The sequence below is a fragment of the Arvicola amphibius genome, chromosome 10 (genome assembly GCF_903992535.2).
Source record: "Arvicola amphibius chromosome 10, mArvAmp1.2, whole genome shotgun sequence".
In the NCBI taxonomy this organism is placed as follows: domain Eukaryota; kingdom Metazoa; phylum Chordata; class Mammalia; order Rodentia; family Cricetidae; genus Arvicola; species Arvicola amphibius.
The window spans coordinates 22,703,919-22,727,553 of record NC_052056.1 but is presented as its reverse complement, the minus strand read 5'-3'; the positions used below and the strand labels follow the sequence as shown (position 1 = coordinate 22,727,553).

The 23,635-nt window shown below is 34.9% G+C and overlaps 1 protein-coding gene across 1 annotated transcript in view; it reads right to left on the bottom strand.

Annotated features, from left to right (window-relative positions):
• Robo2 (roundabout guidance receptor 2) overlaps positions 1-23,635 on the bottom strand; it is a 527,951-nt gene that overhangs the window by 97,225 nt on the left and 407,091 nt on the right. The window contains exon 7 of the mRNA XM_038345104.1: positions 17,318-17,329. Coding sequence (XP_038201032.1) covers positions 17,318-17,329 — 12 coding nt within the window. The remainder of the gene's footprint in view (positions 1-17,317; positions 17,330-23,635) is intronic.

Genomic DNA, 23,635 nt, shown 5'->3' with positions numbered 1-23,635 from the left:
TATGCTAAAAGGAATTTAACCTTTTGCCCTGAAAAAAAGATGTATTCAAAAATATTTTTACAAAGTATAAATCAGATTTGCCTTTCAGAATGACTCTTTTGGAAGCAATCTGGATGCTGATTAGACAAGCAGAGAGAGGCAAAGGTCTAAAAAACCTTAGAATGTTGGAATAGAACATTCAGGTAGGAATTGTGCTATATGGATGCACCCAAAGGAAACACATTATCACTTAAACAAAATATTTTCCCATCCTGGAGCACAATAGTTATTCCTGGTGGTATTATCTAAAAAGAACAGGAAATGATAATTTCCTGAACTTTTACTCTAACTCTATTAGTACCTATCAAGTGATTTATTGGTACTATTCATAAAAGAAGCCTTGCATGAGATATTTAGTCATGATAAATTTTTCTTCTAAGTAGTTGTATAAGTTTGCTACATTCCTAGTGATTCTAATCATTTCCTGTTGCTGGAACTCAATTCATTGGTCTCCATGGATCTGCCATCATCTTAGCATTATCTTATATCATAAAATGTTAAAGCTTTTAGCACAGCAAAATTCAAAGAATTCTTGAGTCTTTGAAAATGTTTGACCTATTGTCACCTGAAGTCTGGACAAGAGGAAAAATTAGAACAATCACTTTTTCCCTGGTAGACATCCGGCCAATGATCTATATCACAATTTCTGTAAGGGAAGATTGGCTGTAGAAATTTATTTGGGGGAGGTACTAAAATGAAAAATGGCATCAATAACTCTTCTGGTAACACTCCACAGTATCAGTATTTCTGTCAGGTGGTATCAAAGATGGTTTGAAAAAGCGTGTCTGTGATGGCACCAGTGGGAGGGAGCAGCCAAAGGGGGCATTCCATCAACAGAACACAATAGCAAAGTGTGGTGTATATAAAATGGATCCTGAGAGGGTTCTCATTAAATATAAGAAACAGAGTTAGGCTCTCAAGATGGCCATTCAAAACCCACATTTAAACCCAAAGCAAATTACAAAAATTGAGTTGTAAACACCAGAAGAATTTACTCATTAGAAAAATGACAATCTTACTACATGTCTTTAAGACAAAAACTATGAAAAACATATTTCTATTCTCTAAACCTTGAAACATTTGAAACTTTTCTTGCAATTATGATATACTAATATACTTGCTAATTCTGCCAGGCGATTAAATCTTATTGCTATGCCTGCAAGAGGAGATAAAAGGAAGCCTGGTTACACAATTCAGTGTTTAATCAGAACATGTTAAAAGAAAAATCAAAATAAAAAACAACAGCTCGCTAAGAATAGTGCATTGTATGAATTTCATAGAAACACACCCTAATATCAAAAGGTCAATTAAAATTGCAGGTCTGGGATAATTCCGTTGAAACTGTGTTTGGGGAATTTAAATAAAACTCACAGTAAATGAGATTTGATTTCTGCTAATTTATGCTTCAATACTGCATTCAGCCCAAGCTGCCTTCAATCAAAGTCATGCTAGAGCACTCTTATGCTAATGCCTGCTTGTGAGCCAGAGTGGGTGGAATGGAAATCAGAAAGCAGAACATGAGTAGGAAGCAGAGGCCATGCTCGAGGTGGGCTTCGAGACGAGGGGATGGGAACCTTAAAGGTTAATCACATCATGTTCAAGTTGTTTCTACAGGAACATATGACTTTCTGCAGCAACCATTAACATGGAGATAGTCAGGCAGCAGTTAGGTCCATTAGGATGTGATATGCAGTTGTTGCTGTCTCCCTCAGCTACTGTCTTCTTTCATTATGATTTGGTACCTGGATGAATCAACTCTTGATCCTAGAATAATCACTTGAACCTACTAACATGTAGAAAACAGTTTTTGCTGATTTGATATGTTTCGTTTATTAAGAGCTAATATATTCTGTAAGAATATTTTTAAAACAGTCTCCTCAATATTTGCTTGAGCTACAGATTTTTTTGGTCCTAACTTCTTTAACACAATGGCAAAATTAACAACTGAGTATGAACCAAGCAGCCAGGACCATGTCCAACTGTCCACAGGCATTAGTTTATTTCAAATGCAAAATTTTGCATGTTTCAACTAAACTATTTTTATATTGAGACCACTGAGTTGAACCTTTTGATGAGTGTATCAATTATGTAAAAATGTTATATTGCTGGATAAATTTGACATTTGGTTCACGTCAATGTTCTATTAAATGGATCAATTTGATATTAAGTTCCTAATTTAAATTGATTCATATCAGAAAATGACATGATTAAACATAATATTTCATGCTGCATAATCAACCAAAACACTAAGAATTTAAGGTTATAATTTTTAATATTTTATAATATGCAAAAGATTACATGATGCTTTCCTTGAATAATTGTTATTACTAATGTAGCACAAACCATCATCTTATTCTAGTGAGCTGCTATCTAAGACGACCCTCCTCAGGAATACTTGCTTCAGCTCTCTCTTGATACAAACGCATTCATTGCTTTTTAATTTGTGGCAAGGAAGTCTTAAAGTGTTTATATCTTTCTATAATGTGTGCAAATTATTCTCTTCCATGTAGCATTTTAGCTTGATAAGTCAGTCAGGGTTTGCATGTCTCTGTGTCTCATATCCCTCACCTAGCTGTAGAAATTGAAAATTCGTGTACTCCCTGTTACTTGCATGGTTGTGTGCCTGTTCTTGTGGTCATCAGGCATTGTCATCTGTTATTCTAACTTTGCTGAGATGGATGAACCTGGACATATTTTGAGCATGTACTTGCTATGCCATCTCCATAAAAGGAACATGCTTGTACTCAATGCACGTTCTTTATTTTCTCCTTATTTTTGTGTTTTGTTTCCTGAAATAAATTGTACCTTCTCTTCACTGAAATTTGCTCTTTAACATTGCAAGTTGTGAGTACCAAATGAATGCCTAGAAGATTTTCAAAACTGCAATAAAGAAAATATTCCGCATTTTCCCACCTCATTGTACTTAAAGCATCTAATGTATCCTTCCCACTACCGTAAGAGTTTTGATAGAAGGAAAGTGAAACAGAATATGTACTTTGAAAAAGGAAAATATTCTGGGCAATTCTGAAATCCCTACCCAGAATTCAGTAGACAGTGCTCTACACCAAGGTAAGAAGACCATAAAAAAGTATCCACGATCTCAAAAGAACAACAACAACAACAAAAGAACAAAGATAGACTTTGTGCAGCATTGAAGCATGGGATTTCCTGAATATCAGTTAAGTTTATCCAACCAAGAAAAACAGTGAGAAGTGACTTCATTACAATAAAATAGATGCTAGGAGCAAGACATGAATGCTCATTTAAATGACAAATATATTCTAATTGATAAATGATTAGTTCTTCAGCTCTTTTAATTGTACTTATTTTCACTGTTTGACGTTTTACTTGATTTCAAAATAACTTGTTAATACTGGAATTGAATACATAATGTCATCAAATATTTGACTTTTAAGTACACCAAGACATAATATATCTCTAAAGATGATATTTATCTGTAATGGAAAATACAAATCAATGATATAGGATATATAATAATAACTTTTGTAAAGCCTGTGTAAATAATGTTTTCAGTTTCATTATTTCCAAGGAATTATAAATTATCAAATTGCTAATCATCAACTAAATTTTTGTGTCCATAGCAATTATTCCTCCAGAGGAGATACATGGTTTATTTCCAAGCCTGAAACCCGTTAATATTTAAATTTCTTATTCTATGTAAATCTCGTTAATATTTAAAATTCATATTCATTGTAAAATATTCATATCTTTATCTTTCTTTCAGCAAATGTCTGTTATCTCTACCTGCTTTTTCAGTGTCAAAATGATTTTTTATAAAGGAAAGTACTTGGTATTGGTCACTGCTCTCATAAATGTAAAGTATATGAAACAGTCAGATAAATGGGATGGCTAGGGTGTATGAATGCCCATAGTTTCTCCATGCATTTGTACTTTATGTTCTACTTTTGACTAGAGGTCTTATACACATATACAACTGCATCAGTATTGTATGACTGAAGACATGTTGCTGCCAAACAGTACCTCTCAAGAGTGTGGGATCACCTTTATAGAACTCGTTGATTGTAAGATGAATAATTTTGGAGGTGTGTGTAATACTTGAGATCCTCCCTAATTATTGTCTATAACTTAAAATTATATGGCTATAACAAGCAATAAAGTTGGCTAGTGTTTTTTTTTTTTTTTTTTTTTTTTATCTAGTATAACCATAAAATGAGAAAGGTGAAAGCCGGGCGTTGGTGGCTCACGCCTTTAATCCCAGCACTTGGGAGGCAGAGGTGGGCGGATCTCTGGGAGTTCGAGGCCAGCCTGGTCTACAAGAGCTAGTTCCAGAACAGGCTCCAAAACTACAGAGAAACCTTGTCTCGAAAAAAAAAAATGAGAAAGGTGATTTATAAATTGCTACAGAAAACAAGAATGGATGAGATGCCAAGGAGAGCAAAAGAAAGGAGGGATTAATCTGAAAAGGGGAAAGCGGTGGTATTCCTCACACAGGAAGCAATACCCAGTGTCGACATACCCCATCCATTGACACACCTGCTTTCTGTGTTGACAGTGGTAGTTTAATTGTTCTACTCTTTGTGTTGTTTTGATAAACTAAAGGATTATGTGAGTGAGGTCATGGAATTTTCAAAGTAAATGGCCTTTAGAAAATTTCCATTAATTTTCTAATGTCATTAAATATTTCTACATTACAATGAATATAATAATTAACTAAAAACTAAGACAGGCATGTTTATGGAAAACTTTAAATTTTATTAGATTTCAGATTACTAAAGCAGATTTATTTGCAATTATAGGTAAGCAGAGGAAGTCATATAAACAAAATAAATTATTCTGTGTTTTAATAGGCAGTGTCATGGAGTATCTGATGATATAAAAATCACAAGTTGAAAACTCTTATGAAAACTATGCTAATATTTTTAACAAATTACCATTTTAAATCTCATTTCCATGCCATTTTGTCATTTAAAAATATATACTTTTGCTCTTTTAAAAATACATTACTTTTTGATTTCATTAGTTTAAATTTTATCATTGCAAAATATTTTTAGCATATTATCTCACATATTTTCTTGATGAAGATTTTGGTAATAAGATAGTGAAATTTTGCTTTTAACGATGCTACTAATTTGCAAGGGAAATTGTTTTATATTTTAAAAACCTAGTTATTTAATAAGAACCTATCCACATTACTTGTAAAAACATAATCTCATTTTAATCAACAAAAGAAGAATAAAGGGTGCTGTAAAGAAAACCCTAAATTGGCCTAATCTCTTAAATTAGGAAGGGTGCAGCCCCCACATGCAGAGCAGAAAGTATTGGGATACTGGGGATGAGGATGGAATCCAATCGCTTATAGGTAATACTTCAAGTAAATGGTAAGACAAGACATCCATTTGTACTCACTTATCCTGTCAGCTTGCCAGGACTGTCACCCCAGCACTCCAGCTATCCCAGGAAGGCGGCTCACATCCCATTATCTCATTTTTTTTTGAGAAAGATTGCACAAGACGCCAGTCAGAGAAAGCAAAAGTGAAAAGAAAAAAAAAATCTTGCAACTAAGGAACAAATGTCCTGATACAGAAGGGTTGCTTAGTTAACGGAATTTTAATATGCAATTGCAATGTTTCTTAATAACATTAATTACACGCTTAGGAAGGCACCGTCCTAACTCATTAGTGCTTTCTTTCTGTTGCATTTTATCTCCTACCAACAGAGTGGGGCATAGAAGACTGGCCTGTTACTATTAATACTGCTTGATCTTTTTATGGCAGTGTTTAAAGCTGTTTGCATAAACATTTTCCAGGCAACTATTACCTATGTATGCATATGTGTACATCAAGTAACTGTGCCAACATTTGGCATGCCCCTAGAATATGCTGTTATTCTATAGCTAGAGACAGCAGAAAGGTGAGAATAGTATTTTCTAGCACTAAGATTTTTGTACTGATACGAAAGTACTGCAACAACAAATTTCAGAAATAATACTGGCTCAAAGAGTTTAAAATATATTCAGAATTATTTAAATCATGATTGAATTTATTGTATATGTTTATATATTTAATGAATATAATTATGGACTAATTGCCTGAGTAAAATAATATATTTAAATAAATTCTATAGGAATTCAAATGCCACATAATAGTTATGTGTAATATTCATGATAGAATTTGTTAATGTCAATATCTCCTAACAACATTGTCCAAAATTGCCATTATTTATAAAAATAAATCTGTTCTTATATACCTCAAATGATAATATAATTTTTCAACTTGTAGTAGTTTGGATATGAGTATTTACAAGCTTAAGGGCTATGATAGATTTCTTTAAGTACAAAATTTACACATATTGCATTTATGTTATTCATATATGGAAATACTACAAAAATTTGAGCTTTTGATATCTAATGTCTGTAATGGAATTAGACTTGTTTTTCCATTTTCTGCTATTGCACAGAAGAAAAAAAGTTACTAATATGAGAATTCTACCATAACCCCAAACCACAAATTTTAAAATAGTTTGCTTACCAGTCAAGTTTAGATGAGAACGGGAATCCATTCTGGATACCCTCAAATCACAGCTCTGTCCTCTTTCAAGTCTGACTTTACAGAAATATGTTTCAGTATCACAAAAGGCTATTCTTTGATTGTGACCTGGAGTCAAGTGTGAGGCCTAGCAAATAAGTCACCACTGTGACTTATTTATTTAGGAGCCAAACAAGAACTTATTGAAAGAGAGAAGCCTCCTGTGACTGGGTGGAAATTAAATGGCCCATGTGGCCTTCCCTTCCTGGTGTTCTTTCTTCAAATAAGTTATGGCACACAATGTGTTTCCTGAAGATGTTATTAAAGTTACTGATTAGTTGACTTTAGGTGAGCCTACATCATCACATAAGGTTTTTAAAGGGCATGGTTTATAAACAAGTAGTAGTTCCAGTAGGTCAAATAGGAGAAGTATGATATAAAATGTTTGTAGTGGTTTGAATAAGAATGGCCCCCATACTATCTAATGTATGAATGCTTGGTTCCTTGTTGCTGAAACACTGTGGAAATGATTAAGAGATGTGGCTTTGTTGGAGGTATGAATTGAGGGTGGGTGTTGAAGTTTCAAAGGCGCACATTATTCCCAGTTATCTCTCTCGGGCTTGTGCTCGTGAATCAAGATGCAAGCTCTCAGCTACTGCTCCAGAATCATGCCTGCTACACCGTAATATCAATCACATACTGCAATCCTCAGAAACCGTAAGCCTTAAGTTGAACTCTTTTATAAGACACTTGGTCATAGTGTCTTATCACAGCAATAGGAAAGTCTCTAACACAACACAAAAAGGATCTGAGGTCCAGCCATTAAAGTGTAGTCGACAGCCTCTAAAACCTGGGATACTGGCCAGAATCTATGCCAATAAAAACTTCAGGGATCTACACTCCAAAATTCTGAGGATATCACACAAATAAGCCTGGAAGTAGAGTGTCACTTCTCCCCCTCAATTGTGTGTGCATTTGGAAGTTGTATCTACAGAATTTTTTCAAGAAAAGTGATGTATTATAAAGCATTGAATTTGTGGCAATTGTTTATGCAGTGCCAGAAACCTCACACACCTGAAGATCATCTCGTTCTTGAAGCAGGGGATCTGAATAAAAACGGACAGGGGCTCCTCTGGTCCCCTGTGGAAAGGCATGTATCTCACACATCCCATGGCTAAGTACACTTGTACAGATTCCAAGGAGAATAAATTATGATTTCTAATAGGATGGTAAGACAACTTACCAAGTAGGGATACTGAATGACCCTGATACAACTTCCATTTTTCAAAATAAATAAGCCTCATTCTTCTACATTTAACTAGATAGTTGAACAGTGAGAGATCAAAACAGGAGTTAAGTTCATTAGAGCAGTATATCAACCAATTAACCATTTCATTGATGACAAAAGAAAGATAGTATTAAATGTGAAATAATGAACCCATAACTTCTAAACTAGCCAAACAAAAAACACTATTTAGAAGGCTTCCCATTGTCCAAATGGGAGTATATACAGAAAAGAATCTCTATAAAAATATGCCCATCAAAAATATAATGAATAAGCAGCTGGGCCAAATGGCACAAAGAATTGGGTAATTGAAATAGGAATTTTAACAAGGAAATGAGGAAAACAGAAAAATAAGTAAAATAAATTTAAAGAAAAAGTAATATTTCATAACTCTTACTGGAAAAGGAGGTTGTCAGTTAGCATTAAAATACATAGTAAAAGGTATTATAAAACTGATGTCTTAGGCATTGCTGCAGAGAAGTTGATAAATCTGGAATGTTGAGAGAGACAAGCCAACAGAACTGATACACTTCAGGAAATGAATATATTAAAGAAGAAAATACTTCTAAAACAAAGTTAATAAATCATCATCTTTAGACTAAGGGGTTCTATTTTATCTCAAAATATTAGACACCACATGATCAAAGTTGAAGTCTAATACATAAAATCAGAGGAAAAAGGAACATGAACAATCTCTCAATAATATAAAACCTGAGTCAAGTGGGGAACAATTTTCTGGAAGCATCATAATTCAGTTTAGTACTACTAAATAAAATGGTAAAAGAATTTCTTTCCCAAGTTCAAGGAATGATGAAAAAGGATTTGTTTAATAAGTTTAAAAGCAATTTGATCTAGTAGATGTAATGTATGTATAGTAACTTACACAAGCTGAAATCAGTGCAGTATGAGAAATAACACTTGATTTCATTTCATCTCAAAAATTAGCCTAGCTAAAGATATTCCAAACAGTTAACCTGATGAAAACACATTTGAAATTTACAAGCTATAGCACTGTTTTTATGTAATCAATATAGATGGAAAAAAGGTGTTCAGTAATAATTAGATGGAACTTTACAAAACACAGCATTTTAGTGCCTGGGACAGGAAGCATAGCACTTGCAAGTAGGAGATGCCCATCTCAGGTCATCGGAAAAATGGCATTTCCAAGGGAGAGGGAAGGCTGTGTGAACCAAACCATAGATCTCCTCGCAAAACACACTCAAGAGATCATTAGGAGATATTTCAAAATGAAGTGTGAGATTTCTGTGTTTTCATATTTTCAAAGGAACTGAAATAGTTACCATTTTTAGTTATGTACAAACATTTAATTTCAAGCCTGATTTTCAGAATCTCAAGGGGTTCAGATGATTTGACACCTTATTGTCTGAATTATAATTTTCCCTAAATAAAATTTTTGTTCATTATCTTTTTTAATAGAATTTTTGCTGAATTCAAGAATAAGATTACTTAGATAATGCTATAATTAAATTCTATGCCAATGTTTGAACATAAATGACCAATGTGTTCACAAGCTTTCCTTTTAAAATAATGGCTCTTTCTCTCATCTTTAGAAAAGTATATGTGTGTGTATGTGTGTGTAATAACATACATACTTGTATGTTAGTTCTTCAGTAATGTATAGTGCCAGTGGAGGCCAGAAATGGATATGGATCAGCATAAATTGGAATTACAAATGGTTGTGAGCTGCCTTGTGTGTCCTGCAAGAGCAGCAAGTGCCCTCAACCACTGAGACATTTCTTTAGCACTATTTCTTTAAAAAATAAATCATTTAATATTGTTTTTGCAATAACATGTCATTCTGAAGTACTTATAGATTCTTATATTGGCACAATTTATCAAAACAGCAAACATTTTTGTGATTAAACTGGTTAAACGTTTAGAATTTTTTATGAAGTTATATATGGTGTTTGCTGTTGATGATTTCCAGAAGTTTCACCTAATCCACTCAGCTTTTCCTCTCTACAGCTGAGGCAATCAGCAGCTAGCATATGGTACATAAGACACAAAACGGAAGAGAGCTCAACTTCACAGGCAAGGCAGCTGGTAGATATGACAGTCTTTTCCAAATTACTCATCATGTTTTGAATTACTGCGAGGGAAAAAAATGTGTTGCCCATCTCCAAAATAGATGTTCATTTTTATTTTTATGCTGCAGAAAAAAACTTTCAGTAGGAAAATAAACCAGATGGTTATAGGAAAAGAGGTAGGTTCCCTACTGAGGCCATTTTCTATTGTCAGGTCTCCTGTCAGAAGATATTTCTATGTAAACAAATTAATACTTCACTAGACGTAGCTAGATTTGCTCTCAGATGAATTTTTGCTTTGTCCTATGAGCGATGCCTTTGGAACAGTGTCAAAAGTAAAGCAGGAAGACATGGTGAATTCATTATCAAAGTGGCATTGATCTAGATTTACTGCTAACCCAAAATCTAACAGATAGATAAGCAGGCTCTGTCTGAGACATTGGTGACATTACAAATGAGTGACTGCAGTACGGGGAATACTTTCCTAAAATGATTATCAACTGATGGTTTTCAAAAATACGTTCTACAGCAGAAACTTAATCAACTTTATATAGAATCTCAGAATAAAGTTAATTTGTGTGTAATTACAACTGTGACCTGAGTGGCATAGTAAACTTGGATCTTTCAAATGCAATTGAATCTTCTATATTATCTGTTCAGACAAATTTTTCCTATGAAGTTTCCAATAGTTTCCGAATGTGGCATTCTACATCTATGTAGAAAGAAGTCTCATCACTGTTTTCTGAATCCTTTAGTGCTCAGGAATCTCAATTTGATTTATACTTTTCTTTTAAAATTCTTTATTAGGTGGAATGCAGAAACATCTTTCTAGACTACTTGTTTGTTTGAAAATACATTTCACTATTTACATTAGAATTGTAAGGTAATTTTCTCACTTCTTTATGATTTGCTTTCAGAATATTCTTTAGGTTATTTATAAGATCTTCAAAGTTGAAAAATACTTGGGATTGAATCCACTACAAAATAATTAAAATGAGTTTTCATAATGCATTTAATTCATTATTTCAATTGGTGTATCGCTTTCTGACTTATTATAAAAGTTTCAATATCTACATTTAATGTATTAAAAGTCAGCTTAGGAGCTAATGCACAGCAGTCTGCTCTCTTCCTTTTCAGTCTTTTCTTTATTAATCCAATGAAAATGCATCTAACTTTCAGTTTCCCAAGTTCACAGCAGTTGTCACGTTTGAAATATAGTTCTTTATACTTCTCAGCACTGTCATAAGTCATTCAAGACAGATTTATGAAATGACAGACTTTCTAAGATAAAATATAATGTGTCAAAAAGCTTTTCTTTATTTCCAGCCCAATGGGAATTGAAGAAAATGTTTCAAACAAGAACAAATTTGGAAGTAACTTTTGAAACTCACGGTAAGTGACAACTACATCTCAGAGCACAGAACACACCATGTTGTTTTAACCATTACTCTAACACAGTTTGGAAATGTATTAGACATTATTAACATTGTCATGTAATCGAAGTACTTATGAAATGAGTTAAAAGGGCATGGTGTATGAACATATTGTTTCTAGCTGCCAAAATCTGTAAGTTGAATCTGTTTATTTTCTGTTCACTTGAAAAGTGCTTGCTATAATCACAAATTTCTGAAGAGTTCTTTCTGCATTTTTTTCCTTGACATGTGCTCTCATCTGATCATATATTTTAACACTGACAATGAAAACCTTGGTTGACTCTCTTAAAATAAATTAAAATTTCTAAATTTGGGAGGTTCTTGTTACCCAGTCATTAGGACTTCCAAAAAGGTTAGAATTTCATTTTTCAAATTACTATGCCTTAACATTTATAACATTTAATTTGGTTATATATATATTATGTGTATATATATATAAATACATTTTATTATATGATAAGTTCCGATCATAAATTTATTTTTTGATACATGAATAGGTCTCTCTACCCGGTTCAGCAGTGCGGAGAGAGGAAAGTAATGAAATGGTCATCTACCAGATGCTGTGGAGCATGCATCTTTTTGTACACGGGAATTGAGTGCACCCAAGCCGGTGGGAGGTCCCGTTTCAATAGCCTGCCTGCAGCAAGGTAAGCCCTTTGTCACCTGTCACCGAGCTGCTTGGCCAGCAAGGAGACCTGACTGTCTACCAGAAGATCCATCATTCATTGGGGTGAGTGAGTGCCTGAACCGCGGCAGCCACCCGGAGAGGGACCACAGACATTCCCCAATCCCCCACACACAGTTCCTGCTCTTCCTGCAGGGGTTATTCTCCCTGGATACTGCCTCTCTCTTCCTGTCCCTTCCCAGCTTGCACCCAGAACCCTCCCACCCCCCGGTTCATCCTCCCATCTTTGGGGCCACAAAATCCCACAGCTCAGCCTGTTTGGGAGCCAGGACCAGGAATTGAGTGCACCAAGGCCAGTGGGAGGTCCCCTGCTTCAATAGTCTGCCTGCAGCAAGGTAAGCCCTTTGTCAGAGAGCTGCTTGGCCAGCAAGGAGACCTGCCTGTCTACCAGAAGATCCATCATTCATAGGGGTGAGTGAATTGAATTCATTGGGGTGAATTGAACTTCTAAAAGAAGACCCAAAGGGGATTATTCAGAGGAAGAAATGGGCAGGCGCCAATGCAAGAATTCCTCCAACAATTTGAAAAACAACATGAACGCACCAGAACCCAGCGAACTTACAACAGGAGGACTTGAACACACTAATCAAGAAGAAGTAGAAAAAATTGACTTTATGAAAGTAATAGAGTTCCTTAAACAGGAGGTGAAAAATTCCCTTAAAGAAATGGACTAGAAGAATAACAAAAAGTTTAAAGAATTCAGTAAATCCGTAAACGATATCCTAGGAAACCAAGAAAAAACAATCAAACAGATAATGGAAACAGTGCAAGACTTGAAAACTGAAATGGAGGCAAGGAAGAAATCACAAACCGAGGGCCAGCTGGATATGGAAAATCTATGTAAACGAACAGAGACTACAGAAACAAGCATAACCAACAGAATACAAGAGATAGAAGAAAGAATCTCAGATTCTGAAGATACCATAGAGAAAATAAACGCACTGATCAAAGAAAACAGCAAATCCAACAAATTCTCATCACAAAACATTCAGGAAATCTGGGACACAATAAAAAGACCAAACCTAAGAATAATAGGGGTAGAAGAAGGAGAAGAATTACAGCTCAATGGTCCAGAAATTATATTTAATAAAATTATAGAAGAAAACTTCCCAAACCTAAAGCAAGATATTCCTATTAAGGTTCAAGAAGCTTACAGAACACCAAATAGACTGGATCAAAAAAAAAAATCATCCCCTCACCATATTATAATCAAAACACAAAACATACAGAATAAAGAAAGAATATTAAGAGATGTAAAGGAAAAAGGTCAAGTAACTTATAAGGGTAAACCTATCAGACTAACACCTGACTTCTCTATGGAAACCATGAAAGCCAGAAGGTTCTGGATAGATGTTTTGCAGAAACTAAAAGACCATGGATGCAAGCCCAGATTACTATACCCAGCCAAGCTTTCGTTCACTATAAATGGAGAAAACAAAATATTCCAAGATAAAAACAAATTTAAACAATACGTAGCCACAAATCCACCCTTACAGAAAGTAATAGAAGGAAATTCACAAAGGAGTCCAGCATTGCCCAAAATAACTCAGACATCTAGCAACCCTTCACCAGCACATCTCAAAGAAAGGAAACACACAATCTCTACTACCAAAAAAAAAAAAAAAAAAAAAAAAAATGACAACCGGAGTTAACAACCACTGGTCATTAATATCACTTAATATCAATGGACTCAATTTACCTATAAAAAGGCACAGGCTAAGAGACTGGACACGAAAACAGGATCCAACATTCTGCTGTTTACAAGAAACACACCTCAACCACAAAGACAGACATCTACTCAGAGTAAAGGGTTGGGAAAAGGTTTATCAAGCAAATGGTCCTAAGAAACAAGCCGGTGTGGCCATACTAATTTCTAACAAAGTTGACTTTAAAGTAAAATCAATCAGAAGAGATGGAAAGGGACACTTTATACTCATTATAGGAAAAATCCATCAGAATGAAGTCTCAATCCTGAATATCTATGCCCCTAATATAAAAGCACCCACTTACGTAAAAGAAACATTACTAGAACTCAAGGCAGCAATCAAACCAAACACACTGATAGTGGGAGACTTCAACACTCCTCTCTCACCAATGGACAGGTCAATCCGACAGAACCTAACAGAGAATTAAGAGACTTAATGGAGGTAATGAACCAAATGGACTTAACAGACATCTATAGAACATTCCACCCAAATAGGAAAGAATATACCTTCTTCTCTGCGGCTCATGGAACCTTTTCGAAAATTGACCACATACTCGGTAACAAAGCAAACTTCCACAGTTACAAAAACATATTAATAACCACCTGCATCCTATCGGATCACCATGGATTAAAATTAGAATTCAACAACAATGCTATCCCCAGAAAGCCTACAAACTCATGGAAACTGAACAGTCAACTACTGAACCACACCTGGGTCAAGGAAGAAATAAAGAAAGAAATTAAAGTCTTCCTTGAATTTAATGAAAATAAAGACACAACATACTCCAACCTATGGGACACTATGAAAGCAGTACTAACAGGAAAATTCATAGCGCTAAGTGCCCACTTAAAGAAAACAGAGAAAGCACTCATTGGTGACTTAACAGCACACCTGAAAGCTCTAGAAAAGAAAGAAGCAGACTCACCTATGAGGAGTAGAAGACTGGAAATTATCAAACTGAGGGCAGAAATCAACAAACTAGAAACACAGAAAACAATCCAAAGAATCAATGAAACAAAAAGCTGGTTCTTGAAGAAAATCAACAAGATTGACAAACCCCTAGCCAAACTAATCAAACGGCAGAGAGAGAACAAACAAATTAATAAGATTAGAAATGAAAAGGGGGACATAACCACAGACACAGAGGAAATTCAAAGAATCATTAGATCTTTTTGTACACGGTGAATATTTGTTGTTCTCATTAGTTGAATAAAGGCAACTGGCAAATAGCTAGACAGGTAGAGTTTAGGCAAGATTTGTGGACAAAAAGAAAGTGTGGGAAAGTAAATGGGGAATCACTGGGGGCCTTGGAAAGAAACAATTTGAACATGCCATGCTGAAAAGAGGGACTGGCAGGTGGCAAAGCATGGATAAAAAATATGGGTCAGTTTAAGTTGTAAAAGCTATTTAGTAATAAGCCTAATCTATCTGAGAAGCATTTATAATTAATATTAAGTCTCCATGTGTTTGTTTATTTTGGGAGCAGGCTGATGGAAAAGAGTTGATGTGATCTAGAGTGATCAGGTGACAGCTCTGGAATAGTGTTAGAGCACCGTGATCTAGAATGAACTGGTAATGGACTATCAGCTCTGGAATAGTGTTAGAGCACCGTGATCTAGAATGAACTGGTAATGGACTATCAGCTCTGGAATGGTGTTAGAGCACCGTGATCTAGAATGAACTGGTAATGGACTATCAGCTCTGGAATGGTGTTAGAGCACCGTGATCTAGAATGAACTGGTAATGGACTATCAGCTCTGGAATGGTGTTAGAGCACCGTGATCTAGAATGAACTGGTAATGGACTATCAGCTCTGGAATGGTGTTAGAGCACCGTGATCTAGACTGATCTGGTAATGGACTATCAGCTCTGGAATGGTGTTAGAGCACCGTGATCTAGAATGAACTGGTAATGGACTATCAGCTCTGGAATGGTGTTAGAGCACCGTGATCTAGAATGAACTGGTAATGGACTATCAGCTCTGGAATGGTGTTAGAGCACCGTGATCTAGACTGATCTGGTAACGGACTATCAGCTCTGGAATGGTGTCAGGGAAGAACATTGGTTCTAAAATAACCGTGTAAAACAGTACCAGCTGGAGAACGGTGGGCTATATGGTAGAAAAGTAGCTCTCTTTTCTTAGTCTATGCCATTTTATTCATTCTCTTTTTATTTTTAAATAGCCCTTAACTGTTATATTGTCATTATTAATATGGATTATTGTAAATTCAAGTAATGTGCATTAAAATTATAGTATTATTATCCTGAATTTTCAAGCATCAATTCTGAAAAGTATGAATGATTAAATTATTATACCTTAAGAAAAAAATGCAAGTTATATTTAAATTAATTAAGTCTTAAGTATATTTAAGGTTCCTATGCTAAGCAATGGGTGTATCAGAAACTAGGCCTAGAAGTACGACAATAGAGGTTTATTGAAACGTTGTATGTATGGCCCAATGATCCACCTAAGCTCAGGTCATTCACACAAATGTTCACACTTATCTGACATAAGGAGTAAGAATATTAAGTCATGAATGAAAACGAGTGCTAGTAAAATGCATATGAGAACTTCTAATTTAGAGAATAAAGTTTTGATGATTATATTTACTATTAACATAAGAACAAACTGTATGATAAGAGTCTGTATGTGTTCCATCCAATGAGGGAAAAATATTATAAGCTTGGATCAATTTACATCAAATGGCAACAACATCAGTTGAGCATATTAAGAAGGGTTTTTAAGCTAGATAGACAATTCATGAAACCTGAATAAGTTATTAAAATACTTTAGTGGTATATTTTTTTTAAAAAAATGTGATGGAAACATTCATTTATCCCAGCATTTCTGCATTCATATATTCATCTCACAAATTTTCTTTTATCTAAGCATACTTGTGGGTAAGTTATTCTAAGCTTGAGATTACTAATTTAATGAATTTATAAATATTTCATCATGAAAACAGTCACAAATAAGTAGCACTTAAATTTCTACAAGCGCATGCTATTAATTTTTGCAAAGCCAAGGCAATGATGAGCTATTTAGCCACAAACACTGTTTTCATGCCAAAGAACACACATCTCCCAACTCTCCCATAAGAAGGTTAAGAATCCACTTAAATAAACATATAGCAGATTTCTATTAAATTTCACCTATGTAAAAATGCAGATGATCAGGCACAGAGAGAAATAACCCTCAAAAAAAAGAGGAGTCTGACTAGCTTAAAATGAAGCAGATGAATAAGAAATAAACATCTCAATTTAATGCATAGACTTCTCTCTTGAGTAATATCAAACATAGCCTATTATATTGTACAAACAATAAAAAATGAAGTATTATATCATCCTCCTTAGGAAAAGTTACGGGTTTACATCATTAACAATATGTTATTTTATCTGAAAACTGACACCCACTCCTTGCTGTGTCGAGAAAGTAATTACTAAAATGGTTTACCAAAGCAATTGAAAAGCCATGAGCAACTGTTATAGCAGAGAGTCCCACGAGAAGCATTTTAACATGGGTGAATAAATATATTTAATTCTGTCAAATGCTACTATGCATGAATTATGAAGCACTGTGCAAAGCCATGCCAAATGGATAGAAGGATGGCTACTTACCAACAGGGCGAACTGTAGACATTACAATGGTGTGGTGAGAACATAAAAAAGAAATTAAAAAAAAAGAAAGAAAAGAAAATTATCAGAATGCATGATGTGTAATGTTACATTTAAGTATGGACAATAGAGTGATTTCTATTCTCATAATTCAGTTATGAACAGGGTGCCTAAGTCTTATACAACTAAAAGGTATAAACATAATCCTATGATAAAAGTTATTTTTAGCCTTAGGACTAAGGCTGAAACGTAAAGGAATAGTTTAGGTTTAATCTTATCGTCAGCACTTACTTCAGTTCTTATTTCACAGATATCAAGTTAAAGAGCCTTATGCTACTTCAAAGTTAAGAAGACTGGTAAACTGTTCAAGCCAATAGGAAGCAATCATCATGTCTGAGAATTAAGGCCTCACTACCTGAACCAAACAGCAATTGCATTTTAAGCATGTCTTGTCAGAACCATTTCAAGGAATACAGACAAGCTTCTGATGCAACTTTTCAGTAGGCAATAATTTATGTCCACTGTGCTTTCCGTGCACGGAAGCCTTCCATTTGTGACATGCAACAAATAGGTTGAGACATGCCTGCAGATCTCAACTTGGCCACTCCCTAACCACCGCTGAACTCATTCCTTCTTCTGGCATAGATGATGAAGCTGTGACGGACATGTTGATTCTTTCACTGAGCATAGCTTCAAAATGATGCTTCAGCAAATATATCTTTTTTATGATATCATGATTTTCAGTTACTAAAATATATAAGCAATAGGCTGACATTCTCTTAATGACTGAAATTTTAAGATACATACATAAGCTTAATATTTTCTTTAAAAATAATTTCAAAGCAGCACGGATGAACAACCATATAAAAGTAACAATTAAGTACTACAAAATATTAATTTCCTTTATCCAAAAGAAGAAATCTTTTCAGAAGAACTAACTATATAAAACTGCACATTAGAGTATATGTCTTTTCCTTCAAATATGTTATTCAGCCATATCCCAGCATATATAATCCTAGTGAATAAGTTTGTAAAACAAGGTATAAATAGATCTTGTTGATATTGATTCTTTGGGCTTGATAAGGTAAATAATTCAGAACATGCTTTATACTTTGCATTTAGTCAATCTGTTCATCATAATTCTGGATTTTTGTGAAAGATTGAAAAATAATAGTATAGTTAGATATATCTGAAATATAGTTTTCTTTTATGATGGTAGTAGTTATAATTAGGATAATAAAACTATAGTAACAGTAAAAAAATTCCTGTGTCACTGGCATAAATATTTTTATTGTATGTTTATTGTAAAAAAGGGTGGCATTGAATTGTTGCTGGGCAACCCATTTTACCATTTATTAAAGGGATGGATAGAAAGGTCCAAAACGAATAACCAAATGAAGACATAAGATTGACATTATAAATTCTTCCTTACTCTCACTAACAATTTCCCTTGGTTGTGCGAGTTTCAAATAGGAAAAAGAAATCAATCTTGAAATTTGTGCTAATTTAGCTACAAGATAAGATTGCTTTTCAAATATACTTCCCTAAGAAATATTATGTCTTCTAAGGTAGTGATATGAAAAAAAGTATAGTGAGCGTTCATGTTAAAATAAATAATATACTTTGCGTTCCCTTTATAATAATTTCAAAAACATTTTACTTTACTACACTGGAAGACAGTAAATTCATTGAGATACTTTTTACACCAAGTGAATGAAGAAACTGGGAAATGAGGGAAGCTGTTTGCATAAATGAAACTGCTGTTTTGATGTCTCTTTCAAGAACCATTTTGCAAATTACTTAATTTTTTTGATTTGATTATTATGGATGCCAGTTCTTTTACTAATTATTTTCTTTTTTCATTTTGTTTGGCAAGGAAGATAATGAATGAATCTATACTAGATGGCAAGCTTCCTTTGATCACCTTTTTGTTACCATGTTTTTGAAATTAAAAAGCAAACACATAATAAATACACTAAAGAGACTTTGGTTTCAAGTGTTGATTATAAAACTCCCTAAAGTATCCCCAATGCACTAACATTCATATAATGATACAATTTCTATATAAATATCACAGTAAAACTGCATATTTTCCATAGCAACATTCCATCATGAAAATCATCAGATGGATGTCTTCAAAATCAGCAAATTAAACTCAAATGTGTTCCAGAATTAAATGGATTAAAATGGACATGGCTTCTGGGGTCAGTTGACCTCATTGTAATAAAACAACCAAGAGAAAGGCTGAATATATCATTTATGTGCATAATGAAATAGACACAGAAAATAAAAGTCATAATTTTACCCCCATTAACCTTGCAGTGTGAGCTATCCCAACAGCATGTCTTAATGGTAAAACATGTTTTTCAATAATAATTTACTGCACATTACATTGTTCTTCAAAGATTTATTAATATTATTTAACCCTTATTTTGAAGTTGCTGCCTTAGACGAATGACAAATTCATACCATGGGGGCACAAACACTCAAATTCATCTACAAGCTACAAATCAGAGAAGAAACCACTTAAAGGCTTGCTATTTTTTTAAAAATACATAAATCATATTTTAAACGACAATGCTTTGTACCCGTTATATACGTTTGCTTGTAATAAACCTGAAACTTTCAACAAATTATGAAAACAATTAGCTGAGAAAGTTCTCAAAACAAATAAAACACCCCTAGTCTCCTTACTTGGAGCACGCATGTATAAAAAGAAATCTGTGTCCTCTACAAACTGACAGGTCCTCTTACGCTCTCAGCCTTTGTTTAGTCAGTAAATAAGCTGTGAATAGAATATTTTGGGGGTTGGTCATATATTTTTGCCTCATTCATTTCAATCTCCCAAGCATACTTTAAAGATGAATTGATTTAACTGAATTATCTTCACAGTAGTTTACCTATTTAAGAATAATTCCTCTGCATATATGCTACATTGTTGGCTTGGTGTTTCAGGAGGACTCTGACAGTGGAAGTGGGGGTGACTCTGACTCCTTTACATGCTCATAAGAGTCTTTTCCTCCTACTGCATTGCCTCGACCAGTCTTATGTAAGTGTCTGTGCCTGCTCTTAATGTATCTTGCTGTGCCTTGTTTGGTTGATACCCCTAGGAAGCCTGCTCTTTTCTGAGAGATGGAAAGGAAGTGAATCTGGGAGAGAGGAAAAGTGTTTGAGGAGGGGAACTGGATGGAGCAAAAGAATAGATGTATTTAAAATTATCCCTGGAGTATGTAGGTGAGAGTGCACAGTTTTGTTTCCATGAGTTCCTATATTTTTATCATATACAGTCAATAATTATATTTGGTTCATAAATAATAAGCTACTTGTGATAATAATTAAATAGTGACAATGCTGATAAGCAAAGGCTACCAACTTTGTCTAAATTGTTTGGATCTATGTTTCCACTAAAAAAAGGGTGGGGGGGTACTGGGAGAATAAGAACAGGGCCATTGGAAAGAAGAGAAAATATGGGGTAGAGAACAGATGCTTGCTTCCTGCTTGTTACCTGGAGACAGATGAGTGTGGTGGCAGAACTTCTCTTTTACCAGATGAAAGATTCAACTAAGTTTCCCTGACTTAAATCCATGAACGTCAAACTCCTCTAAACCTGTTTCCTAATTTACACAAACGTGTGGGAGCAAAGCTGGGCAAGGGTAAAAGGTGGTTGAGCTGCTGCCAGCCTCCTTCTGTAGAGTAATGAGACGAAGCCACTCGTCTCGTGGGTGGTGGGCGGGAGGCTAAAACCTGGTGAGTTTCAACAGTGCCATAGCAGTGTCTATTCTGGAACCAAAAATGCCATCTATCTTGTGACCGTATGCTGTACCTGGGAACACATCACTTAAGCTATTGTGATAGCCGTATTCCACCAGGAACGCAGATAATTCACTATAGAGAAACTTAGATTTAGTAGTGCTTTCTGTTACTATAAACAGTTCTATTGTGTCTAGAAATGAACATGATTCTTTAACTGGGAGAGTTCCTAACACTCAGCGAGCTCATGTTATAGAAGTGTCCCTGACTACCTCCCTTAGTTAAGGTCAGTGAACTTCACAAATTGCTCTCTAAATCAGTTTATCCAGAATCTGGAGTTTTGTTACCACTTTTGAAACACAGCTAGTCATTTATTTCCCTTAAATTGGTGTGTTGAATGCTAAGACAAACAAATAAAATTCCATCGTTTTAATCAGAGTTCTACCAGTATAAAGGGGTAAGCTAGCAGAAAGCAAACAGTTCAAAACTGACAGCATTTAAGAGCACTAAGTCATTGAAAAAGACAGAAGCAAAAAGACTAGCTATGTCTTCCTAACTTTTAGGATGTGCTTTTCAGCTATATGAACTATTAGTCGGCATGTTACTGATAATTATATAAGTAAATTGGACTGGAGAGATGTCTCAGTGGTTAAGTGTACTGGCTGCACTTCTAGAGGTCCTGAGTTCAGTTGCCAACAACATCATGGTGGCTCACAACTATCAATAATGGGATCTGATTTCTTCAAGTGTGTATAGATGAGCATGCCAACAGAGTACACATATTTATGAAACAATAAAAATATGTATAAGCAATACTACCATATTTTACAATCTTCATCCACTCTGTCTTTACTACATGTAATTATTATATATTAGAATCAGTGATAGTATAAAACAGCAATCCTTGTCTGCTTTTCTGATTGGGTTTTACTTGTTTTAAAATACAGTTAAAAACAGTCTCACTGTGTAGCCCACATTTCCTGAGACTCACTGTGTAGCTCAGACTGGCCTCCAATTCATTACAGTTCCCCCGCCTCAGTGTCTCTCTAGGCATGGATCTCTATCCCCCTCTTGGTATAATATTAATGTCATTAAAAATATACAAACAACAATTTAAACCCCTATTTTATGCTGTTGAACTTTTCTCTCAAAATTACTCTCAAAATTTTTATGAACTAGATGCTATTATTAGCCTGATATATCTTAAATATATATTGAAAGGACAGCATAGATATGTAAGAATTTGAAAGCTTCCAGAAATCATGTATATGCCAGTTAGTAGAATGTGGTAAATTATTTCAACAATATGTTTTGACTAGATGTATCACTTCAAGCCATATTACAGAAGGTTTGAGTGAGGGCATGATAAAGATTTGCTAGATATCAAAGACGCCCATCAGGAAAGATCTTTAGCTTACTGTGGTTTTGTTTGCCAGTGTATGTACTAATGACAAAAAGGAGATTCAGAGAGAGGCGTCCCATGAACAGTTAAACCAGCCCCACTGCTTCATGCTAGCCCACCCCTAACATTGTTTTTACAGGGATTTCCTGAGTTTAAAGAAGGACAAATACCAGGCACACTCACTGTGCTACTAGAAAGGCGTTGAGACTGAGAAGAATCATGGAGACTGGATTATACCAGCAAAAGCCTCTCCAGTTTGGGCTCAACCCACATTATGCCAGATAGCACATAACACCACAAAGTAATTTTACCTATGTGAAAATACCAGAGCATTGTCTCATGATGGGAGAAAGTGAGTGCTTGCTCTTCCTTCTCCACAAATCACTAGTATCAACTTAGACAGCTCCCTTCATCTTGTTTAGCTTGTTTTGTCTGTTAAATGAGAAGGCAACACCAGGGAAATGCTTAAGTAGATCAGTTAGTGGATCTTCACAACACAGACCTAGATACAAGTGTAATATCTTAATATCATCTGTTGTATAAAATTCAGAGATCATAGATTGGACATCTCGAGGATTTACAACCAAATGGGAATCTTGAAAAGAATCTACTCTCACGTTCAAAGTTATAGGACTCATTAATCCTGCTATGTAGGGGGATAAGGCTTGTATAGTCTCCCATGGAGCCATTGGTGCCAATAGCACCTGCAGTTGGGTGAATATAGTAGCGTCAAACTGAGACATAATTGCCTAAAACCTCTCCAGCAACCATAATTTTGAAGAGAACTTGAGAAGCTGGAGCTTGAATATAGGGACATGCAAATGTTATTTGTGGTCATAGAATGGATCTTTTGTGTTCTTAAGTTCAAGCTGACGTGTCAAGAGAAATGTAAGTCAGTCTCCCAACAGCAATTTTGGCAGCCATCCCCAAGCAAGAAAGGAGAATCAATGCAGGTCCAGTTCTGAGGCAATCGTTAGTATTTCTGTTTGGATGTGAGCAAAGTTACACATGTTCACTACTTACCAGATGTGGCGGACCATTTAGCAGACAGAACCGACAATTGTCTGAATTAGTTTATTATTATACTGAGATTAAACTGAACACAAGTTCAGAGATGGTCATTGCATTTAGAAGTAAACTTCTTTTGTAGATTCAAGAAAGAAAGGAAG